Here is a 19,028-nt window from a genome sequence, read left to right as displayed (position 1 = left end):
ATTGAGATTGGAAATATTTAGTTTGGTTTTGTTGTTGTTGTTTTCGAGATAGGGTCTCACTGTTATCCAGGCTGGAGTGCAGTGATGTGATTACAGCTCACTGCAACCTCCCTCCCAGGCTCAGGCAATCCTCCTACCTCAGCCTTCCAAGTAGCTGGCACTGCGGGCCTATACCACCAGGCTTGGCTAGTTTTTTTGTTTTTAATTATTTTATTTTATTTTATGTATTATTTTGAGACAGAGTCTTTTTTGCTCTGTTGCCCAGGCTAGAGTGTAATGGTGCAATCTCGGCTCACTGCAACCTCTGCCTCCCAGGTTCAAGCGATTCTCCTGCCTCAGCCTCCCAAGTACCTGGGATTACAGACACCTGCCACCATGCCCGGCTAATTTTAAAAATATTTTTACTTGACTCTGGGTTTCACCATGTTGGCCAGGCTGGTTTCAAACTTCTGACCTCACATGATCCGCTCGGCTCAGCCTCCCAAAGTGCTAGGATTACAGGCGTGAACCACCGCACGTGGCTGAATTTTTAAATTTTTTGTAAAGATGAGGTCTCACTATATTGCACAGGCAGGTCTCGAACTTCTGGCCTCAAGCAATCCACCCACCTTGACCACCCAAAGTGCTGGGATTACAGGCATGAGCCACTGCACCCAGCCAGGAAACCTTGAGAATTTTAGCATTAAGTAGAATGCTGGCACCTCGGCAGAGTGGCCATCTGCCATCCAGAAGAAGACCTCACTAGAAACTAACACTGCCGATGCATTGATCTTGGACTTTTAGCCTCCAGAACTAAACAAGCAAACAAAACGTGTGATACTGGGTGCTGCTTTAAGTTAGGTAGCCTTTATCATGGTAAGCATGATCCTCCATTTTCTGCCTTTCTGTGACTTAAAAAAATCATCAGAACTCAACATTGACTTTTATTGAACGTCTCTTTAACTTTAGCCAGTTGTTTTTCTTATTTTCCCTGTTACATGTCTTTAAAGAATAGGAACCCCTGGGCATTCCTGTTTTGCCTGTTTTACACGTATTATTGGCCTTTGCTGTTAGAAATGTCTAAGAGTGACAGAAAGAAAATGTTTGCCAGGGCCCAGGGGTTTCAGAGCATTAACTTAGAGTGAAGAATTAGAGAGAGTCTGTCAGAGTGGCAGCGTAGTGATTATAAGGCTCTTTGGGTTCAAATAACTGTTCATCCACCCGGTCATTTAGAGTCATCTGTCCTGCCTGCATTTTGTTTTTGTCAAGGGGTGAACTGGGGCTACCATACATGTGCTTGGGGCTGTGCAGCGGCAGGTCACTTTCACGTTGTGTTTAGTGAGCCTCAAACACGGTTTGGACCCTGTGGCTTTGGTGATTTCGGAAGCTCAGACGAGCATGTGAAACTGAGTCAGTCTCAAGGGGTGGTGGTGGCGATGTCTTCTCTCCGCAGAACTGTCTCAGCAAACAGCAGCTCCTCTCGGCCATCCGCCAGCTGCAGCAGCTGCTGAAAGGCCAGGAGACACGCTTCGCCGAGGGCATCCGCCACATGAAGAGCCGGCTGGCCGCGCTGCAGAACTCTGTGAGCAGGGTGGTCCCAGATGCCCCTCCAGGTGGGTGTCCACATCAGCACTGCTGGGGTGGCAGGGCAGCACTCAAGCACTCGGCCAGAGATGCTCCCAGCCGGAGGCCCCTGCGCCACGCCTCAACCTTCCCACCTCACTTTCTATCTTCCATCTTCCATCTGTGGCCCCCCTTTGTTTTTATCTGAGACGGAGTCTTGCTCTGTCCCCCAGGCTGGAGTGCAGCGGCGTGATCTCTGCTCACTGCAAGCTCTGCCTCCCGGGTTCACGCCATTCTGCCTCAGCCTCCCGAGTAGCTGGGACTACAGGCACCCACCACCATGCCCGGCTAATTTTTTTGTATTTTTAGTAGAGATGAGGTTTCACCGTGTTAGCCAGGATGGTCTTGATCTCCTGACCTCGTGATCCGCCTGCCTCAGCCTCCCAAAGTGCTGGGATTACAGGCGTGAGCCACCGGGCCCGGCCAATCTGTGGCCCATTTTTAACCCTGGTTGGTGGCAGTGGGGGTGGGGTGAATACATGGGAAAGGCAGCTGCCCTCTATCTTCTCCCTCAGCCTGCATGTCACCCCTTTTCCTCTTAAGCCTTTTCATTCTGGCCTTAACAACTATCATGTCGTCATACTGACCAAACTGTTGCGAGGCGCCACTTTTAGATCAACGCACTGCTTTTTCCTTCCCCGTCCACAAGTTGGATCCAGTTTTGGTTTTGTTTTCATTTTTGATTTTACTTTAATATACTTTTATAGAGCAGTTTTTAAGTTCATAGCAGAGTTGAGTGGAAAGCACCGAGTTCCTCCACACCCTCTGTGTGTGCACACACACACGTATCCCCAGCCCGCACCAGTGCGATACACTGGTTCCAGTCCATGAACAAGGTTGGCTCCAGTGCTTCAGGCGTGAAAGTGCACCCTCCAGGGAGTCCCCGTTAGTACCAGGGCGGTTGGGAGGGAAGGGCCGCTGAGGACAAGCTCCACTTGTCTGGTGAGGCTACAGCGGGCACCCCGGATTCCCTCCCATGAGGGCAGGACTCTGACAGACACAGGGGCACTTTTTCCTGCTTGTACCTTAACAGCTTTCACACCGCCAAGGCCCAGGGATGGGCGGCTGGATTTCCTCTGGTCTCTTAGGGTGCTGGGGGGCAGGGGGCAGTCATCATGTTCATTTGAAGTTAGGAGCTTGTGGAATATCTGACATCATTTACTCACTGCAGACACATTTATCAAGGGCTGTCTTTGTTGAGTGAGTTGAAGTTTCCTGGGGAAGGCGTTGGATTTCCTACCTTCTCGGAGATGATGGTGGCAAATCCAGCTCTCAACAGTACAGAGTCCGTTCCTGTTTTCCTTGGCGCCACAGCTGCAGAAATAACCACCAGCCAAGCCTCACACTTTCCAAGGCACTATGAGGCCCAAGCCCTCACTGGGGCTCCACACACCCCAACTCCACGGGGCAGGCTGGGTGTCTTTCCTTCCTGCTCCAGATGGGGAAACTGAGGCCAAGCAAGACAAGTAAGCTAGCGGTCAGAGGTCCCTGATCTAGTGATTTTTTTTTTTTTTCTTGCTCAAGGCTTGACTCCACAAAGCCTTCCTTGTTTTCATGGGGTCAGAGCTGCCTGCGGTCCCTGGGAGTTTCAGTGGAGCCCACAGGGAATGTCATACAATTCCCCTGCCCATGTGAGAGGCCCCTGCCCACTAGACAAATGGAAAGGCAGCTATTGTTATATTATTCATCCTCCTTCCCAAGATTCAAGGTCTTTCATCTCTGAAATGTATAACATTTTTTAAAGTGGCAAATTCTCTTTTTAGAAAGTTGTCATCATGTATTGTATCTCTAAGTGTGTGGGGGACACCGTGATGGGTACTTTATGCGTGCAGAGGCTGATCCTGCAGAGCACAGGCAGCTGTCAGGATCCCTTTTCAGGGTGGGGTGGGGGTTGGGCCTGCACCTCGAGGAAAGCCAGACAGCTGCCCAGATCAGATGGCACATAGTGGGAAAATTACTTTATTGCTTTTTAAAAGAGAGACAAGGTCTCGCTCCATCACCCCGGCTGGAGAGCAGTGGACTGATCCTAGTTCACTGCAGCCTCCCAGGCTCAAGTGATCCTCTCACCTCAGCCTCCTAAGTAGCTAGGACTACAAGTGCACACCACTGCACCTGATTTTAAAAATTTTTGTAAAGATGGGGTCTCATTATGTTGCTCAAGCTGGTCTTGAACTCCCAGGCTCAAGTGATCCTCCAGCCTCAGCTTCCCAAAGTGCTGGGATAACAGGCAGGTGCTCTGTGCCAGGCCTCTTTTGCCCTTTTTTTTTTTTTCTCTTTGTAAGGGAATTTGCTGCGAGTCAGGAAGAATAATTTCTAGTTCTGGAGAATTCTTGTTCTTCCGTTCTGGCTTCCATATGAAGTATCTCCCTCCTATTTTCCTAGTTTTTCTTTCCTGGGTGCATCATCACAATCCATCAGCTTCAGGGCTCTTCCAGAGCAGCCTCAGCGGATTCATGTTCCCACATTGCTGAGACTGCTTACCTGTGGATCTCACTCCTTACATGCTAACTTAACCTCGGAAGGCGCAGGGAGCTTCACTATGGCTCTGCACACTCAGTAGGATGTGCTTCTCGTGAACAGAATAAACCAAAGGACACGTTCTCCTCCTGTCACTGGAGAAGGGCCTTTGGCTCCTGTTTGGGATGTGACTACAAATTGATTTTTAATTAATTTGTTTCCATTCATCCACTCCATTCACGTTTATTGAGCATCTACTAAGTGCCAGATACTGTTCAATCTATTCAGGTATGATGTATTTGTGAGTTGTAGGTAGTTGTCCTTTGTTGAGGTTTTTAAAGATTTTTCATCCCCAAAGAGACCCTACTATTTTCCCCCAATGCATTTTAAAACCCTTTAACACAATAAAGTACTCGCTTTTTTTTTTTTTTTTTAAACAAACTATAAAGTAATTTATTTCAGAGGCTGAGGCAGCACCCCGGGAGCAGCCGAGTCCTGGGACATGAGCTCTCACTCTCTTCCTTCTCACAAGGTTATTACCATTGGGGACCAACTTGGAGCTTTACTCAAGGAAAGCAGTGCAGCAATGGGCAGATATTCCCCAATCACCAAAGGCCACCGAGCACCCTTGGAGGGTCCGGCACCTCCCTCCTCCCCAGCTCAGGCTGCCATGGCTGCTCCTTGAAGGATCCCAGGTTGTGTCCGGCCCAGGTGGGATTTCAGGCAGAGCTACAGCATCCTGCCAGCTGCCCTCCCAGACAGGGAGGCCCATCACACTCCTTAGTGGCCTCAGTTCCAGGACACCCCTGATCAGTGCATCCTCATGGGGGATGCTCAGTGACTCTGTGTCACTTGCTTTGACCTGCACAGCTGAAGCAACAGTTCTGTTTTTGTCTGTTTAAAATATGAACATGGCAAATGACACTTGGAATTTACCTTAAATGCATTTTAGAAGTGGCTCTGAATTTCCATCTGAACTGAATCCAAATCCAAGCCATCCTAACATTGGTCATTCGCTCTTCACCTATGCATGATGCTCTGTTGCAAAAAAAGGAGGAACAGGCTAGCTTCACCCCGTCTCTCTCCAACCACGTCAGTCCTTCGGGAAATCTTCACAGAGCAGCCAGGATTCAAACCATGTCCTTCATGCCCAGCTGCTACCCTGGCCTTAGCTTCCCTCCCCTTCCTCTTGTTTGGGCACTTCATGGTCAAACTGCAGCAGGAGTGCTGCTGGGAGTCAGGCTGCTTCCTGCCTGGGCTCAAACCTCCAGTGGCCCGATCTCACACAGAATACAAGTTGCATGGCCTTTTTGTTTTCTTTCCAATGCCCCGTGTAACTCTGAGCTGTCTTGTTCCTGTTGCCTGACTCATGTCTACTTTCCACCTCGTCCACTCTACTCCAGCCCTGTTGGCTCCTTGACATTCCTCAGACCTGCCAGGCACACCCCCACCTCAGGATGTTTGACCAGCTGTCGTCCCTCCACCCTCCCCATACATCTGCCTGGCTATGCCTTCACCTTCAACTCGTTCTGGTGAGGCCTGCCCTGACCACTGTATTCAAAATGATGCCCTCTCTCTGGCATCTCCAACACCATTCCCTGCTTTCATTTTCTACATGGCCCCACACTCTGCCATTGCTTGTTATCTCCCCTGCTAGAAGGTGGGCTTCCTGAGGGTTGGGTTTTGTCTATTTTGTTCATGGATATAGCCCAAGTGCCTAATATAGTGCCTGGCATATAGTAAAGATGCAATAAATAAGGCTCCATTCATTCATTTGTTCAAGAATGACTTATCGAGCATTCACTATGTGCCAGGCAGTGGGCTGGTGCTGGGGATACACAGGAACGTAGGCCAGATGCATTCTGATGGAGAGGACTGACAACACAACTACATCTAGAAAGAAATAAGTCAATAAGAAAATGTGGATGGTTACAAATACTGCAAAGAGAGCAGAGTGAGCGCCTGGGGAAGAGTGTCTGGGGAGGTCTGGGTTAGGCACCGTGGCCAGGGAACACGCGGGGAGGTGGTGGCATATGAGTGGAGACCTGGAGTGTGAAAAGGAGCCAGTTGTGGAAGCTCTGAGGAAAGAACATTCCATGCAGAAAGAAGAGCAAAATCCCAGGCCTGGAGCTGGGGCTGAGCCTGGCCTATTCAGGAGACCTCAAGAAACCCAGTGGGCTTGGAGCTCCAGAAAAGCAGAGTAGGCGGCAGTGATGAGGCAGATCCTTGCAGTGCGGGCTTCCCATGCTTCTAGGCCTTGCACACAGCACTTAGTGTCTCTGAACCCCAGTCTCGTCACCTTTTGCTAAGCAGGCATCGTACCACCCATCCCCAAGAGAGCTTTGAGGACTTGATGAGACGCAGCATGCAGAATGACCAGCACGGTGCACAGCCTGCAGCAGGCATGCAACAGAGGGCACTTCAAAATGGGAAGTCCTGTAACTCAGTAATGTCTAAGGACTGTGGTCCAGGACAAGGAGCGTGTAATCCTTCCATCTCTCCTTACAGTTTCCTGCCCGGCTCTGAACGCACCCACAGATGGCAGAAAGTTTGGAAGCAAGTACTTGGTGGATCACGAAGTCCATTTTGCCTGCAACCCTGGGTTCCGGCTGGTCGGGCCCAGCAGCGTGGTGTGTCTTCCCAATGGCACCTGGACAGGGGAGCAGCCCCGCTGTAGAGGTATCGTCTCTCCTTCCCATCCCACTGCACTGGACCCATCACAGCATAGCAAAGGTTTGCTTCATAGAAAGGGCCATTGCTTGGAATATTTTCTGCTTGGTTCTTTAATCATTCCTCAACCATAGAACAGCAGTCAATGTGCCCGATCACTCACGTCCATGCTGGGTTGGCGCTGGTATCTGTCTATATGAGCTCACTATAATAATAATTTAGTCTTGTTTGGCATATGGCAAAACTGAGGCACACAGCGGTTAAAGAACTTGCCCAAGGTTACACAGCTGGGGTGGGGGGCACTATTAAGATGCCTCACACTTGGACGCTCTGACCCCAGAGTCTGCGCTCCTTCCCACCACTCTCTGCTTTGGACACCAGTGACTGGTTCTTATCAATGTGAGGGCAAGAAGCCGCCCATGGCTTGGGGCAGGGGCCAGAGGAAGGCACTGCGGGACGATGCTCCTATGGCTGCTCCATTCTGAGCCTGCAGTCTGTGAGGCTGCTGGTATCCTCTGGGGCTGAGGAAACTCCTCAGCTGTCCTTTCTATCTGCATTGGGACTTGGTATCAACAGGCTCCAGGAGAGTCCACTGTGAGGGGGAGGCATGAAAAGGCTTCTCTCTGCGCTAGGTTTAAAAACAGCACTTTTTTGATATAGAGGAATATCAGCTTTGGCACAAAAAATCTGTTGGCTTTTCAAAAACCCATGGTCAAAAAAATCTTGGCTACCAGTCACCAGTCATTTTCAGAGCAAGGTTCGTGGGACATCTGCTGAGGCAGAATGTCCATGGTTCTAGCCAAAGAGTTGAAGGAGCAACACGGACATTATATAAACAAGAAGATTGCGAAGAGCAGAGTAGAGAGAGGACTTTGTTTTTGTTTTTGTTTGAGATGGAGTCTCGCTCTGTTGCCCAGGGTGGAGTGCAGTGGCGTAATCTCAGCTCACTGCAACCTCCACCTCCCAGGTTCCAGCGATTCTCCTGCCTCAGCCTTCTGAGTAGCTGGGACTACAGGTGCCCACCACCGCGTTCAGCTAACTTTTGTATTTTTAGTAGAAAAGGGATTTCACCATGTTGGCCAGACTGGTCTCGAACTCCTGGCCTCAAGTGATCCGCCTGCCTCGGCCTCCCAAAGTGCTGGGATTACAGGTGTGATCCACTGCACTTGGCCAAGAGAGGACTTTGGATGCTTAAATTACTTGAAAATATAGAAGGACTCCAGAAAGTATGCCATCCCCAAAGATGAGGATGGATTGCCATGAGAAGCTCAGGGCAACCAGAACCACATTTACAATTTAGGCTTCTCTTTTCTGACCCCTGGAAAGAGTGATGATGGTTCAAAGGTTGATGACCAGCTCTTAGACCCACCTAGGAACCAGCCAGGAAATACAAGTCATGTAACTTGCAAACAAAACAGCGGAAATGCCAATATCTGCTATTTACTTACTTGACTCTGAAAGATCTCAAGCCAAGTTAAGCCCCTCCTGGGTGATAAGCCATGGCAGGGGAGGTGGGTACGCACAGATATTTCATTTTTATTGCTTTGGGTGTCAGTATTTTTAACTTACAGATTGAGGTACAGATCCCGGTTGGTTTCGTTTTCGGTCTCCTCAGCACTTTCAGGACCCATCTGCATTGCCACGTGCAGTCTGCTCCAGTGCCTCTGATAGCTGCCTCGTCCTCTCTGGGGTGCACCCCCACATCTGATCTGTCCACCCCCTGCCATGGACACCTGATTGCAGTCAACTCCTGGCCACCACAAACAATGCCGACAAGGCCTTCTTATGCCCCGATACTGTCTCTGGGATGTGTATCTGTGGCTGGAGGGGCCTACTGGCTTCAGGCTGGCTTTGAACTGAGCACTGCCTGCCCCCGGCAGAAGGGCTGCACCTGCCCACGCGCCCCCAAGCGGTGCTGCAAGTGAAAGCACATCTTACTTCTGTGTGTGCTGTTTTTTCTTGCTTGCTCAGGTATTGTCCAAATATTCTGTCCTCAGTGGTGACATACCACAATGCACATCATGTGATTAAAACCAAAAGACGAGTTCGTCAGAGAAGATAGCAGAAAGAAGGCCTTTTTAGGCAGATAGATACAAAACACTGGAGGCCCAGGAACATAGTCCTAAGAAGTGACTCAAGCAAAAGAACATGTAGTTACTTGACAAAGGTGGAGACCCAAATCCCTCCCCACAGTCCATCTCCATCCTAGCGACTGGCCTACCTTCCTAGAGGATCCTGGGGGTGTCTGCCAGCTTCCTTCTTGACCTTGGGTGCTTAGTTCTCCCTCTGCACCTCCATCGCTGCAGCAGGACCCCCTCAATGGAAAAGAGGGTTCTGCTGCGTCATGACTTGTGCCGTGATCTCAAACATTCAAGTGCTCCTGAGTCACCCAGAAAGGTCATAAAAGACAGATTCTGAGGTCTCAAAAGACCTACCAAGTCAGGACCTTTATAGATGAGACCCAAGACATCTGCATTTCTCATATATTCCCTAAGTAATACTGCTGTTAACAGCACCACTTGATTTGTTCTTGCAAATGCCAGAAGCAGAAAATATATTGAAAATTTTGAAGTGCTGATGCATTTTGGGCCTAAATCAGTCAGAATGACTGCCAGCCACAGGCAAAACAGTAGACTGTGCGTGTGTCATCTCTGTCCAGGGAAGACACCTGCTATGCTCACTGCTACTTGCCCTGATGTTTTGGGAAGGCCAACCCAACTCTTACAAAGATCAGAGCCCCCAGCCCTGCTGGGCAGACTTCCCTTTCTTGAGATGTAGGGGGCAGACTTTGCCTGGAGGACCACGGTGCAGGGCAGACGGTCCCACTTGCCAGGCGGCCAGCAAGCCTACTGACCTTTCCCATGGTCCTGAGTCTTGCCCTTGGATGTACCAGCTCATTCCAGATGCACCTCGTGCTTGTCTCTTATCTCCCCATAGCCTCCTGCGTAGCCGTTTTCCCTTCTTCCCTGACCTCCACACCAAAGAGCTGCATGGTGCAGCCCACCTTGGGGATGTCTACTCGGGCAGCATGTTCTATCGAAAACTTGGGAAGGACTGACCCAGGGAACAAGGTGATGGCCAGTCCAGGATGAGATCTTAGATGGAGATTTTTCTTCTCCTGAAGCATAGATGGGGCCTAGGCACTGACCCCGTGGTGGTGATTGGACAAAAATACTCGTGTGTTGCAATCAAGCTGCTCCAGCAGCTACTGGCCACGGTCCTAAGTGAATAGACGGTGCCTGCGCCAACACTTCTGTTCTCAGTAGGAATTGATGTGATTCATGGATGTTGTCTCCAGCAAAAGCCTCAAAGCAGTGCCAGCCAAACCTGCCAGGAGGGAGAAATAGTGCTCCTGACTGCTGTTTAATGACCAATTGTGACAGTATTAAGGGTGTGGACAGGACACAGGCTGGAACTCAACAGTCTAGTGACCGAACCTAGAAACTTACCAGCAACCACTGAGCACACCCACTGCATGTTCCAAACCACCAATCGTGTGGTCGCCATGTGTTATGACCACAGTGGGGGCATAATCTTCTTAATTACAGAGAATTCATTTCAAGGCCCAAAATGTCAGTGCCAGTGACAAATTTGGCAGTGCTGTCATAATTGTCCCTCACTTCAACCCTAGTCAGCTACTTGGAAAGACAGTGATGAACCCAACTTGGCAGGGAAGGAAATTACACACAATCACGCCATTAAAAAACAGCAGGCAGGCCAGGAGCGGTGCCTCACACCTGTAATCCCAGCACTCTGTGAGGCCGAGGCGGCAGATCACCTGAGGTCAGGAGTTCGAGACCAGCCTGGCCAACATGGCGAAACTCCATCTCTACTAAAAAATACAAAAATTAGCTAGGCATGGTGGTGGGCACCTGTAATCCCAGCTACTTGGGAGGCTGAGGCAGGAGAATTGCTTGAACCTGGGAGGCAGAAGTTGCAGTGAGCGAAATCACACCACTGCACTCCAGCCTGGGCGACACAGCAAGACTCCGTCTCGGGAGAAAAAAAAAAACAGCAGGCAGAGGTGGACTCCAGAACTCCAAAGTGGAAAACAGCCACTTGGCTTTCTCCATTTCTCCATTATTTTCATTGTTTCCTCCTTCTTTCTCTGAAGGCCATGTGTTTAAGATGTAAAGCTTTCTGAATTGGGAACCACAGCTGAAGATCTTGTGCCTTTGACAATGTGGGTAACCAAAGAAACAAATTTAAGTGATATAAATACCGTTGTCACTTATCATCATGCTGGTGAAAAGGAATCTTTGTCAGTCGTCCCCATCCTTTATTTTTAACCTTCATTATTTTATTCAGCCAATTTTTACTGAGAACCAGCCATGCACGAAGCACTGTGCCAGATGCCAGGGACTCAATGCCGAATCCCACAGACACCACCCTGGCCTCTGGGGTGCACAGGCTAAGAGGAGGCAAAGCAAAGCAGGCAGCCACACACCAAGGGAAGCGAGCTGACATTTGTGGTGAGGGCCACATATGACCTAACAAGAGACAGAGTAAACAGCATGGGGCAAGGAGCAGTTGAGGGCCTCTGAGCAGAGGACAATGACACTGAGATGAAAGGAAGAACGGGATCTAGCCAGGCAAAGAGCAGGTAGTTGGGCAGCACAGGGCAGACACTGTTTTAAGAAAAGGAAGGAGGGACCAGGCACGGTGGCTCACACCTGTAATCCCAGCACTTTGGGAGGCTGAGGAGGGTGGATCACGTGAGGTCAGGGATTCGAGACCAGCCTGGCCAACATGGTGAAACCTGTCTCTACTAACAATACAAAAAGTTATCTGGGCATGGTGGCGGGCGCCTGTAATCTCAGCTACTTGGGAGGCTGAAGCCGGAGAATCGCTTGAACCTGGGAGGTGGAGATTGCGGTGAGCTGAGATTGCGCCATTGCACTCCAGCCTGGGTGACAAGAACAAAACTCCATCTCAAAAAAACAAACAAAAAAAAAAAAAAAAAGTAAAGAAAAGAAAAGGTGACTGGATCAGCTGAGGTCAGGAGTTTGAGACTAGCCTGGCCAACCTGGCAAAACCTCATCTGTACTAAAAATACAAAAATTAGCCGGGTGTGGTGGCATGTGTCTGTAATCCCAGCTACTCAGGAGGTTGAGCCGGGAGAATCACTTGAACCCGGGGGGCAGAGAATGCAGTGAGTCGAGATCATGCCACTGCACTCCAGCCTGGGTGAGAGAGTGAGACCCTGTCTCAAAAGTAAAAAAAAAAAAAAAAAAAAAGAAAAGAAAAGGGAGGAGCATGAGCAAAGAGCCCCAAGGAAGGGAAGAATTTGGCACATTTGAGGAAATGAAAAACAAAATTATAGAACCTTGTTGCTGGAGATTATATGAGCTGAGAGTGAGCCAGGCGAGGTGGAGAGACATGCAGGCCAGCACTGTAGTCATGGGTGGTGCAGGTGATGGGATTTTAGTTCTAAGCCAAATAAACAGGGTTAAGACAAGTGTCACTGCTGCATAGAGAATGCATTGGAGATGACAAGAATGGAAGCTGGGAAAACACATAGGTGGCTATTGTAGAAGTCCAGGGGAGAGACTGTGGCAGCGGAGATTCTAGGTATTTTTAGAGACAGAACTGATGGAATTTGCTGCCATCCCATGTGGGCTGTGAGCCAGGAGGAGAAATCAAGGTTCCTAGACTCAGGCTTGGATGATGGCATGCAGGGTGTCATTTACAGAGATAATGAAGACTGAGTGATGGATGTGGTTTGTTTTTAAGCAACTTGTGTGTGGGTCATTGATCAGAATTCCATTTGGGACATATTAAGTTAAAATGCTGTGCAACAGACACCCTAGTGGATATCCATTCATTCCACCCTAGATGGGTAGACATTGTCTGGAGCTCAAGGCAGCAGAAGGCTTGGAGATACCCAGTTGGGAGTTATTAGCATAAGATAGCACTGAAATCCCATGGGCAGTGGTAGGAGGACCTGCAAGGAGAGGGTGGAGACAGAAATGTGACTCAGGCAGAGATCTGCAGGGCACCGAGAAGCCAAATGGAGAAGGAGGAGGGCGAAAGGAGACACGAAGGGCCTGGAGAAGCAGACTTCGGGGAGGCTGTGGAAAGCAGAGCCAGTGGCACTGGATGGAGTGTTTGGAAGGGCATTTTGCAGTGAGAAGGGAGCAGAGCTTCAGTCCATCTCATCTTCTGTATCATGAGGCCTTTCCCTGAGACCTTTAAAAAAAGGATTTGGGTAGAAAGAGCTGCCTTTTAAATATATAGTAGCCACTCAATAAATAGTTACCGAGTAACTGATTGGCTGGATGATTTACTAAATGATTAAATGAATGAAAAAAGATGAATTTCCTTCTAGTCTTTTATCTAAGCACATACATGCAAGTCGCACATATTTAGTATCATCTGTGTATAGATATTAACATGAGCAATTCTCCATTACCTCTTCATATTAACATGAGCAACTCTCCACTACCTCTTCTTTCTAAACCTAACTCTTTATGATTAGGAAACGCTTCCTCGTAAGGGCTATTCTAGGCTTTATTGAATGACCTCTCTATTGTTTCCAGGTTTCATAATTACAAATAATGCCAAGTTAAGCATCTTAAAATATTTTTTCACTATGGAAAGCTTCAAACACACCAAACTACAGAGAATAGTAGAATGAACTTATGTACCTAAAATCCAGTGATTAACACAGCAAATTCCTTAATATCATCAATATCTAATTAGAGTAAAAATTCCCCCAATTGTCTCACAGTTTTTTAACACTTTCTTTGAATCAGGGTCCAAATCAGTTTTATAACTTAGAATTGGTTGACAACGTCTCTTCTGCCTCAGCGAGTGTCACTGACATCCTCATTCTGATGTCTGTCTAGTTAGAGCAATTTCCTGAGTTTTCCCACTTTCAAAAAGTATGCAGCTTTTTTACTGGTTGTTAGTTTCATTGGATATCAAACACCTATCTCACATTTTTCTATTCTTGAGTACCTTAAATATGTCACTCTGTGTTGTCTGTTTTAAACTGATGCTGTTGTGCTATTATATTGGTCTTTTTGCCTGAAGGGCCCCAAAATATTTATTTTTTTCTTTAAAATTCAGTCATTTGATTAGGATCTGTCTCAGTGCCAGTCTTTCTGGGTCAGTTTTCTCAGGTATAGAATTCACTTTTTCTTTTTCTTTTTTTTTTTTTTTTTGAGGCAGAGTCTCACCGTGTCGCCCAGGCTGGAATGCAGTGGCACCATCTTGGCTCATGCAACCTCTGCCTCCTGGGTTCAAGAGATTCTCTTGCCTCAGCCTCCCAACTAGCTGGGACTACAGGTGCCCACCACCATGCCTGGCTAATTTTTTGTATTTTTAGTAGAGATGAGGTTTCGCCATGTTGGCCAGGCTGGTCTTGAACTTCTGAGCTCAAGTGAGGTTGAGGTTGGGAGCTCAACCTCCCAAAATGCTGGGATTACAGGTGTGAGCCACTGTGCCTGGCCCTACGTTCATTTTTTCAATAGGAAGTTTCAGTTGCTGGGACAGCCTGCCCCCATAGGAACCTCCACAATTTTCCAGGGCAAAGTCTTAATATTAAGGAGACTTTAAGGCGAGGAGAGTCCAAACTGGGCGCAACAAGGAAAATAGGTGCAAATGAAAGAGATGGTCGTCCAGACAAGAGTGTGAAGGAGGCAAAGCCGAGAAAGTGTGAGGCCCTGTGTTTGCTCACATTGGAAAAACAGCAGAAGTGAGAATTTCAGAGTCATGAAGTTAGCAAAACTATATGGGAAAACTTATTTCACTTAATTATGAGTAATGGAAAGGATTCTTGACAAATCCCATCGAAGCTATTACAAGAAAAAAGAGTAAAATTTCTATAGGCAATAAAGGAACGCCGGAAAGACATGCCCATAAAACAGATAAAAACTATAACCTAGAGTATCACAGGCAAAAGAAATGTTTAAAGGATAAAAGCAAGGAAAGAACAGTTTAGATAAAAATAACAAAACACTAAAAAATGAGGTGACTGGAAAAATGGAAAACTGGAAATGAGTTGACAGAACCCAGGAAGGAATTAGAAATAAAAGAAAAAAGTCAGGAAGGAAATAGAAATAAAAGCAAAAAGTTCGGTCACGCATATAAAATCCTTAGCTAGGCTTCATGAAAACAGTAAGTGCTCACGAAACAGCAGATGAAAGCAGGATTATCACCTGCGCTTTGGCTTGCCAGCCCGTGCCATGCACTTGACTGAATGCCACAGCCTGGGACACACTTGAGTGTGATGACAACTGTACTTCAATCAGGACACAGAGGGGCTGCTGGGCTGGACATCAGGCCATTGGATGCCTCTGACTGCATATCATGATAAGAGATAAAGACAGTCTGAATACAGCCTGTCTAGAAACGAATATGCTGGGTGGATCCAGAGAGGCAGACACAGTGCGCGGTCCTGGGACACCTGTGCGTTTCTCTGCTGCGCCGATGATCCCCAACCCCCATCCACACGGTTCAGGTACAGGTCAGGCTCAGTGCCTTCTTCTGGCGGGCAGCAAAGGAAAGACCACAGCACTGGCCCTACTGGGGCCAAGCTACAAGATACTGGTGTTCACATTTTCTGGCTCTCTGCCCACAACTTCATGGCCTCGTGATCTGCCCACTTCCAAACTATGTTGGTGGGCAACGATGGAGGTGGACAATGGAAAGAAACAGCAACCCTTAGCTCTAAGCAACCCCAAGCATTTGTGTACAGTCATTTCACACACATTCCTGGAAACCGGTCGTCTGCAAACAGGCTGTATGAGGGACAGTGCAACCAGGCTGAGGTTACTGAGAAACTGAAATGGCTCCTTCTGTAGGGATGAGTGGCATTTGGGCAGTCTGTCTTTTTGCAACAAATAGAAACTGTGTAAGAGTCTAGTGACATCTCAAACTCCAGGAGGCTTAAGGGAAGCCTAAGTCCCTCCCATTCCACCCAAAACAAATCTGTCGTTCTCATTATGAGCAAAGCACCTGTTTCTTCCCCTTGATAGACACGCAGGAAAGGCTGCGTTTATGCCAACAAGGAGGTGTTTTCCGTTTTCTTTCTGAAGATGATATGGTCAAGTCAGTGAACTGACAAGCCTCTCTCTGATGGAAATGGCCTATTTCTGTGCACTAAAACTGGGCTTAGGGAATTCATAACAAGCACATGTGGCCTATGGGGTTTTGTTTGTTTGGTTGGTTGGTTTGTCTTTTGTTTTTGAGACGGAGTCTCATTCTGTCACCGAGGCTGGAGTGCAGTGGCGCGATCTCGGTTCACTGCAACCTCTGCCTCCCAGGTTCAAGCGATTCTCCTGCCTCAGCCTCCCAAGTAGCTGGGATTACAGGCACCCACCACCATGCCCAGCTAACATGTAGCCTCTAGGTTTTAAAAGAATCATTTTTTTCTAATTAAAAAATGTATACGTGATTATTATGGGAAAAGGAAAGAATACAAAAAATTATAAAAAAGCAAAGAAAAATCGCCTGTAAGCCTACCACTCAGAGAAGAAAAGTCTTTTGAGCTTTTTAAAATAACAGTCTCTCTCTCCAAAGACCTTTTCCACAGAAATGTTGTGTAGATGAGCAAGGAACATCTCCCTTTACCAATGTTAAAGAAATGTCAAAAAACTCTTTCCTGGTCAAGCACAGTAGGGCTTCTGGGTGGGAATTTGGAGAATTCATTTTCCCCAACCCTGGACATTCCAGTGGGCCAGCCCTCCCCTTTATAACTGCATTGAATTTTGTTCCTGTTTAAAAGTGTTTCTCCCAGGTGCTGGCTGATGGAGCAAAGGATTCGTGGGTTGCAGGGCCTGACTCAAAGGCAATGCAGGCAGATGCCACCTCTATCTGGCTACAGCTGTCTACACTGCACCTTTGCGAATTAGAAAATGGTGCCTGTGGGCGGAGTATGGCCAGGTCATAGGCAAGTTCCTGCACGCAGAGCCCCAGGTGGGCAGTATGTGCCTGGGTGCGGGGCCTGCTGAATGGAGATGCAACAGGGCTGCATATCAGCCCCATCGGGCCCCTGGCAGCTCTTGCAGGTGCAGAGGGTGGAAAGAGTGGGTGGGGTCAGGTAGAAAGTGGGAGTTATTCTACAATGTAAAGGAAGTTACCCCTTCATTGGTTTTTTTACTGTATTTGTTTTAAACCTAGAACTCACATCCTTATATTTGAAAATTACTTATCTTCCTAGATATCAGTGAATGCTCCAGCCAGCCTTGTCAAAATGGTGGTACGTGTGTAGAAGGAGTCAACCAGTACAGATGCATTTGTCCTCCAGGAAGAACCGGGAACCGCTGTCAGCATCAGGCCCAGACTGGTACGTAGCCACTGTGGGGTTCGGTGAGGACATCCTGCTGTGGGGAGAGGAGGAGCCTAGGCATAGGTCACCAAATGCGGACATGTAGGGAGCTCGGTCCCCCTCTCAAAGATGTAGCTTTTCCTCTCTGTTTCATATCCCTCTCGTTTTCTAAGGTGGTCACTTGACAGAGCTTAGCTCTTTGATGCAACCAGAGTTCTGATCCTTCTTATAGTAGAAAACACGAGTGCAAGAACGGACTCCCAACCTAAAAATCCCCTAGATTGGGCATGTGGCCCAAGAAGTTTCATGGTTTCCACCTTTGCTTGGTCAGCGTTTCTTCTGCCAGCAGAACCACCTTTTCTTTCCAGTGTTCCCATCACATCCTGCAAAATTAGCAGCTATTGATGCAGGTCCAAGTATTTTGAGAGCTGGATAACTATACATTTGACTGGTTTTGAGATTATTATTCACATCTTGAGTCTCAACATATCTCGACCCAGAAGGTCTAAGAAGTCACGTGATGCTAGGTTTTGCATATGGCAAGAAAATCCAATGATAAGGAATCTGCGGAGGATGGACAGGGGTTCCCGCACCATGCTGCAACCAAGATTTCATTCAGCCCCAAAGATGTCCTATTCCTTCGCCAGAAAATCTAGTGTGTGATGTCTGTTTGTCTTTATTTCTGTATGAAATATCTGTGGGGGGAAAGGACATTGGAGCCAGTGCAGTGTCCAGTGGACAAGAGCTTTATCAATACTTGTGATCCTGGCACTGGACCCAGCCCAAGGTCAGGTTTAAATAGTGTGCCAAGAGATTTGCTGCTTCATGTGCCTTGATTCAGTTCAGCTGAGTCAGCTGGCCGGGCGCTTTCTCAGAATGAGGCTGTCCTCCCGAGCTCAGTGGCCCCTTATAGCTCCTGTCCCTGGGACCGCTTTCTATGGAAACTGAGGTCAGAGACAGGGCCTTCTTGGATACCTCACGGCCCCTCCCCTTGTTTACAAACAAGAGGGAAAAAGAAATAGGTTCCCTTTCACCCTAAATATGCCAGTCCTGGTCACTGAATTTCAAAACCCCACTCCTTAGGGTTTCCTCCCACTGTGGGATTTTCTTTTCTTTTTTTTTTTTTTTTGAGATGGAGTCTTACTCTGTTGCCCAGGCTGGAGTGCAGTAGCACCATCTCAGCTCACTGCAACCTCCGCCTCCTGGGTTCAAGTGATTCTCCTGCCTCAGCCTTCTGAGTAGCTGGGATTACAGGTGTCTGCCACCACTCCTGGCTAATTTTTGTATTTTCAGTAGAGATGGAGTTTCACCATGTTGGCCAGGCTGGTCTTGAATTCCTGACTTCAAGTGATCTGCCTGCCTTGCCCTTCCAAAGTGCTGGGATTACATGTGTGAGCCACCATGCCCGCCCAAGCATCTTTAGACAATTGTTGCTCAGGTCCAGGGGGACCTGTTATAAAGTGTCCCTATGACCAGAATCTTCCCCAGGAATGGGAAGGAGGGGAAGCAAGCAGGCACATCCAAAGCCAGCTCCTATCCTCATAGTCTCCATGAACAGCCATTACACACCTAGGCTCTTGCTCACCTTGTCCCCCAGCCTGACACCTTCCTTCCCATCAGCTGGCCCATGCCTTTCGGCATCCCTCCAGTTCCTTTTTTAAAAATCCATTCACCCTGTTTTTTACTATGATAAAATATAGGTAACATAAAATTTACCAGTTTAATCGTTTTTAGCTGTACAGCTCAGTGGCATTAATCACATTCACATTGTCGTGCAACCATCACCACCATCCAGCTCCGGAATTCTTTTTGTCTTGCAAAACTGAGCTTCTGTACCCATGATGGGACAACTCCCCACTGCCCGCCCCACAGCCCCTGGTAATCACCATTCATTCTTCTTTCTGTCTCTGTGAGTCTGACTGCTCTAGGGACCTCATCTAAGTAGAATCATGCAGGATTTGTCCACTTGTGTTTGATTCTCACCAATCCTTGAAAAACTTTCAGAAAAATAACATTTTTTCCTGAT

At 48.0% G+C, this 19,028-nt stretch overlaps 1 protein-coding gene across 1 annotated transcript in view; it reads left to right on the top strand.

Moving 5' to 3' along the window:
• The window catches only part of FBLN7 (fibulin 7), an 81,783-nt gene that overhangs the window by 52,367 nt on the left and 10,388 nt on the right, over nt 1-19,028 (top strand). Inside the window, exons 3-5 of the mRNA XM_026449776.1 lie at nt 1,433-1,592; nt 6,568-6,738; nt 16,895-17,020. Coding sequence (XP_026305561.1) covers nt 1,433-1,592; nt 6,568-6,738; nt 16,895-17,020 — 457 coding nt within the window. The remainder of the gene's footprint in view (nt 1-1,432; nt 1,593-6,567; nt 6,739-16,894; nt 17,021-19,028) is intronic.

The sequence above is a fragment of the Piliocolobus tephrosceles genome, chromosome 15 (assembly GCF_002776525.5).
Source record: "Piliocolobus tephrosceles isolate RC106 chromosome 15, ASM277652v3, whole genome shotgun sequence".
NCBI classification, from domain to species: Eukaryota; Metazoa; Chordata; class Mammalia; order Primates; family Cercopithecidae; genus Piliocolobus; species Piliocolobus tephrosceles.
The sequence above is the reverse complement of the archived record's forward strand: the minus strand, read 5'-3'. Positions and strand labels throughout refer to the sequence as shown.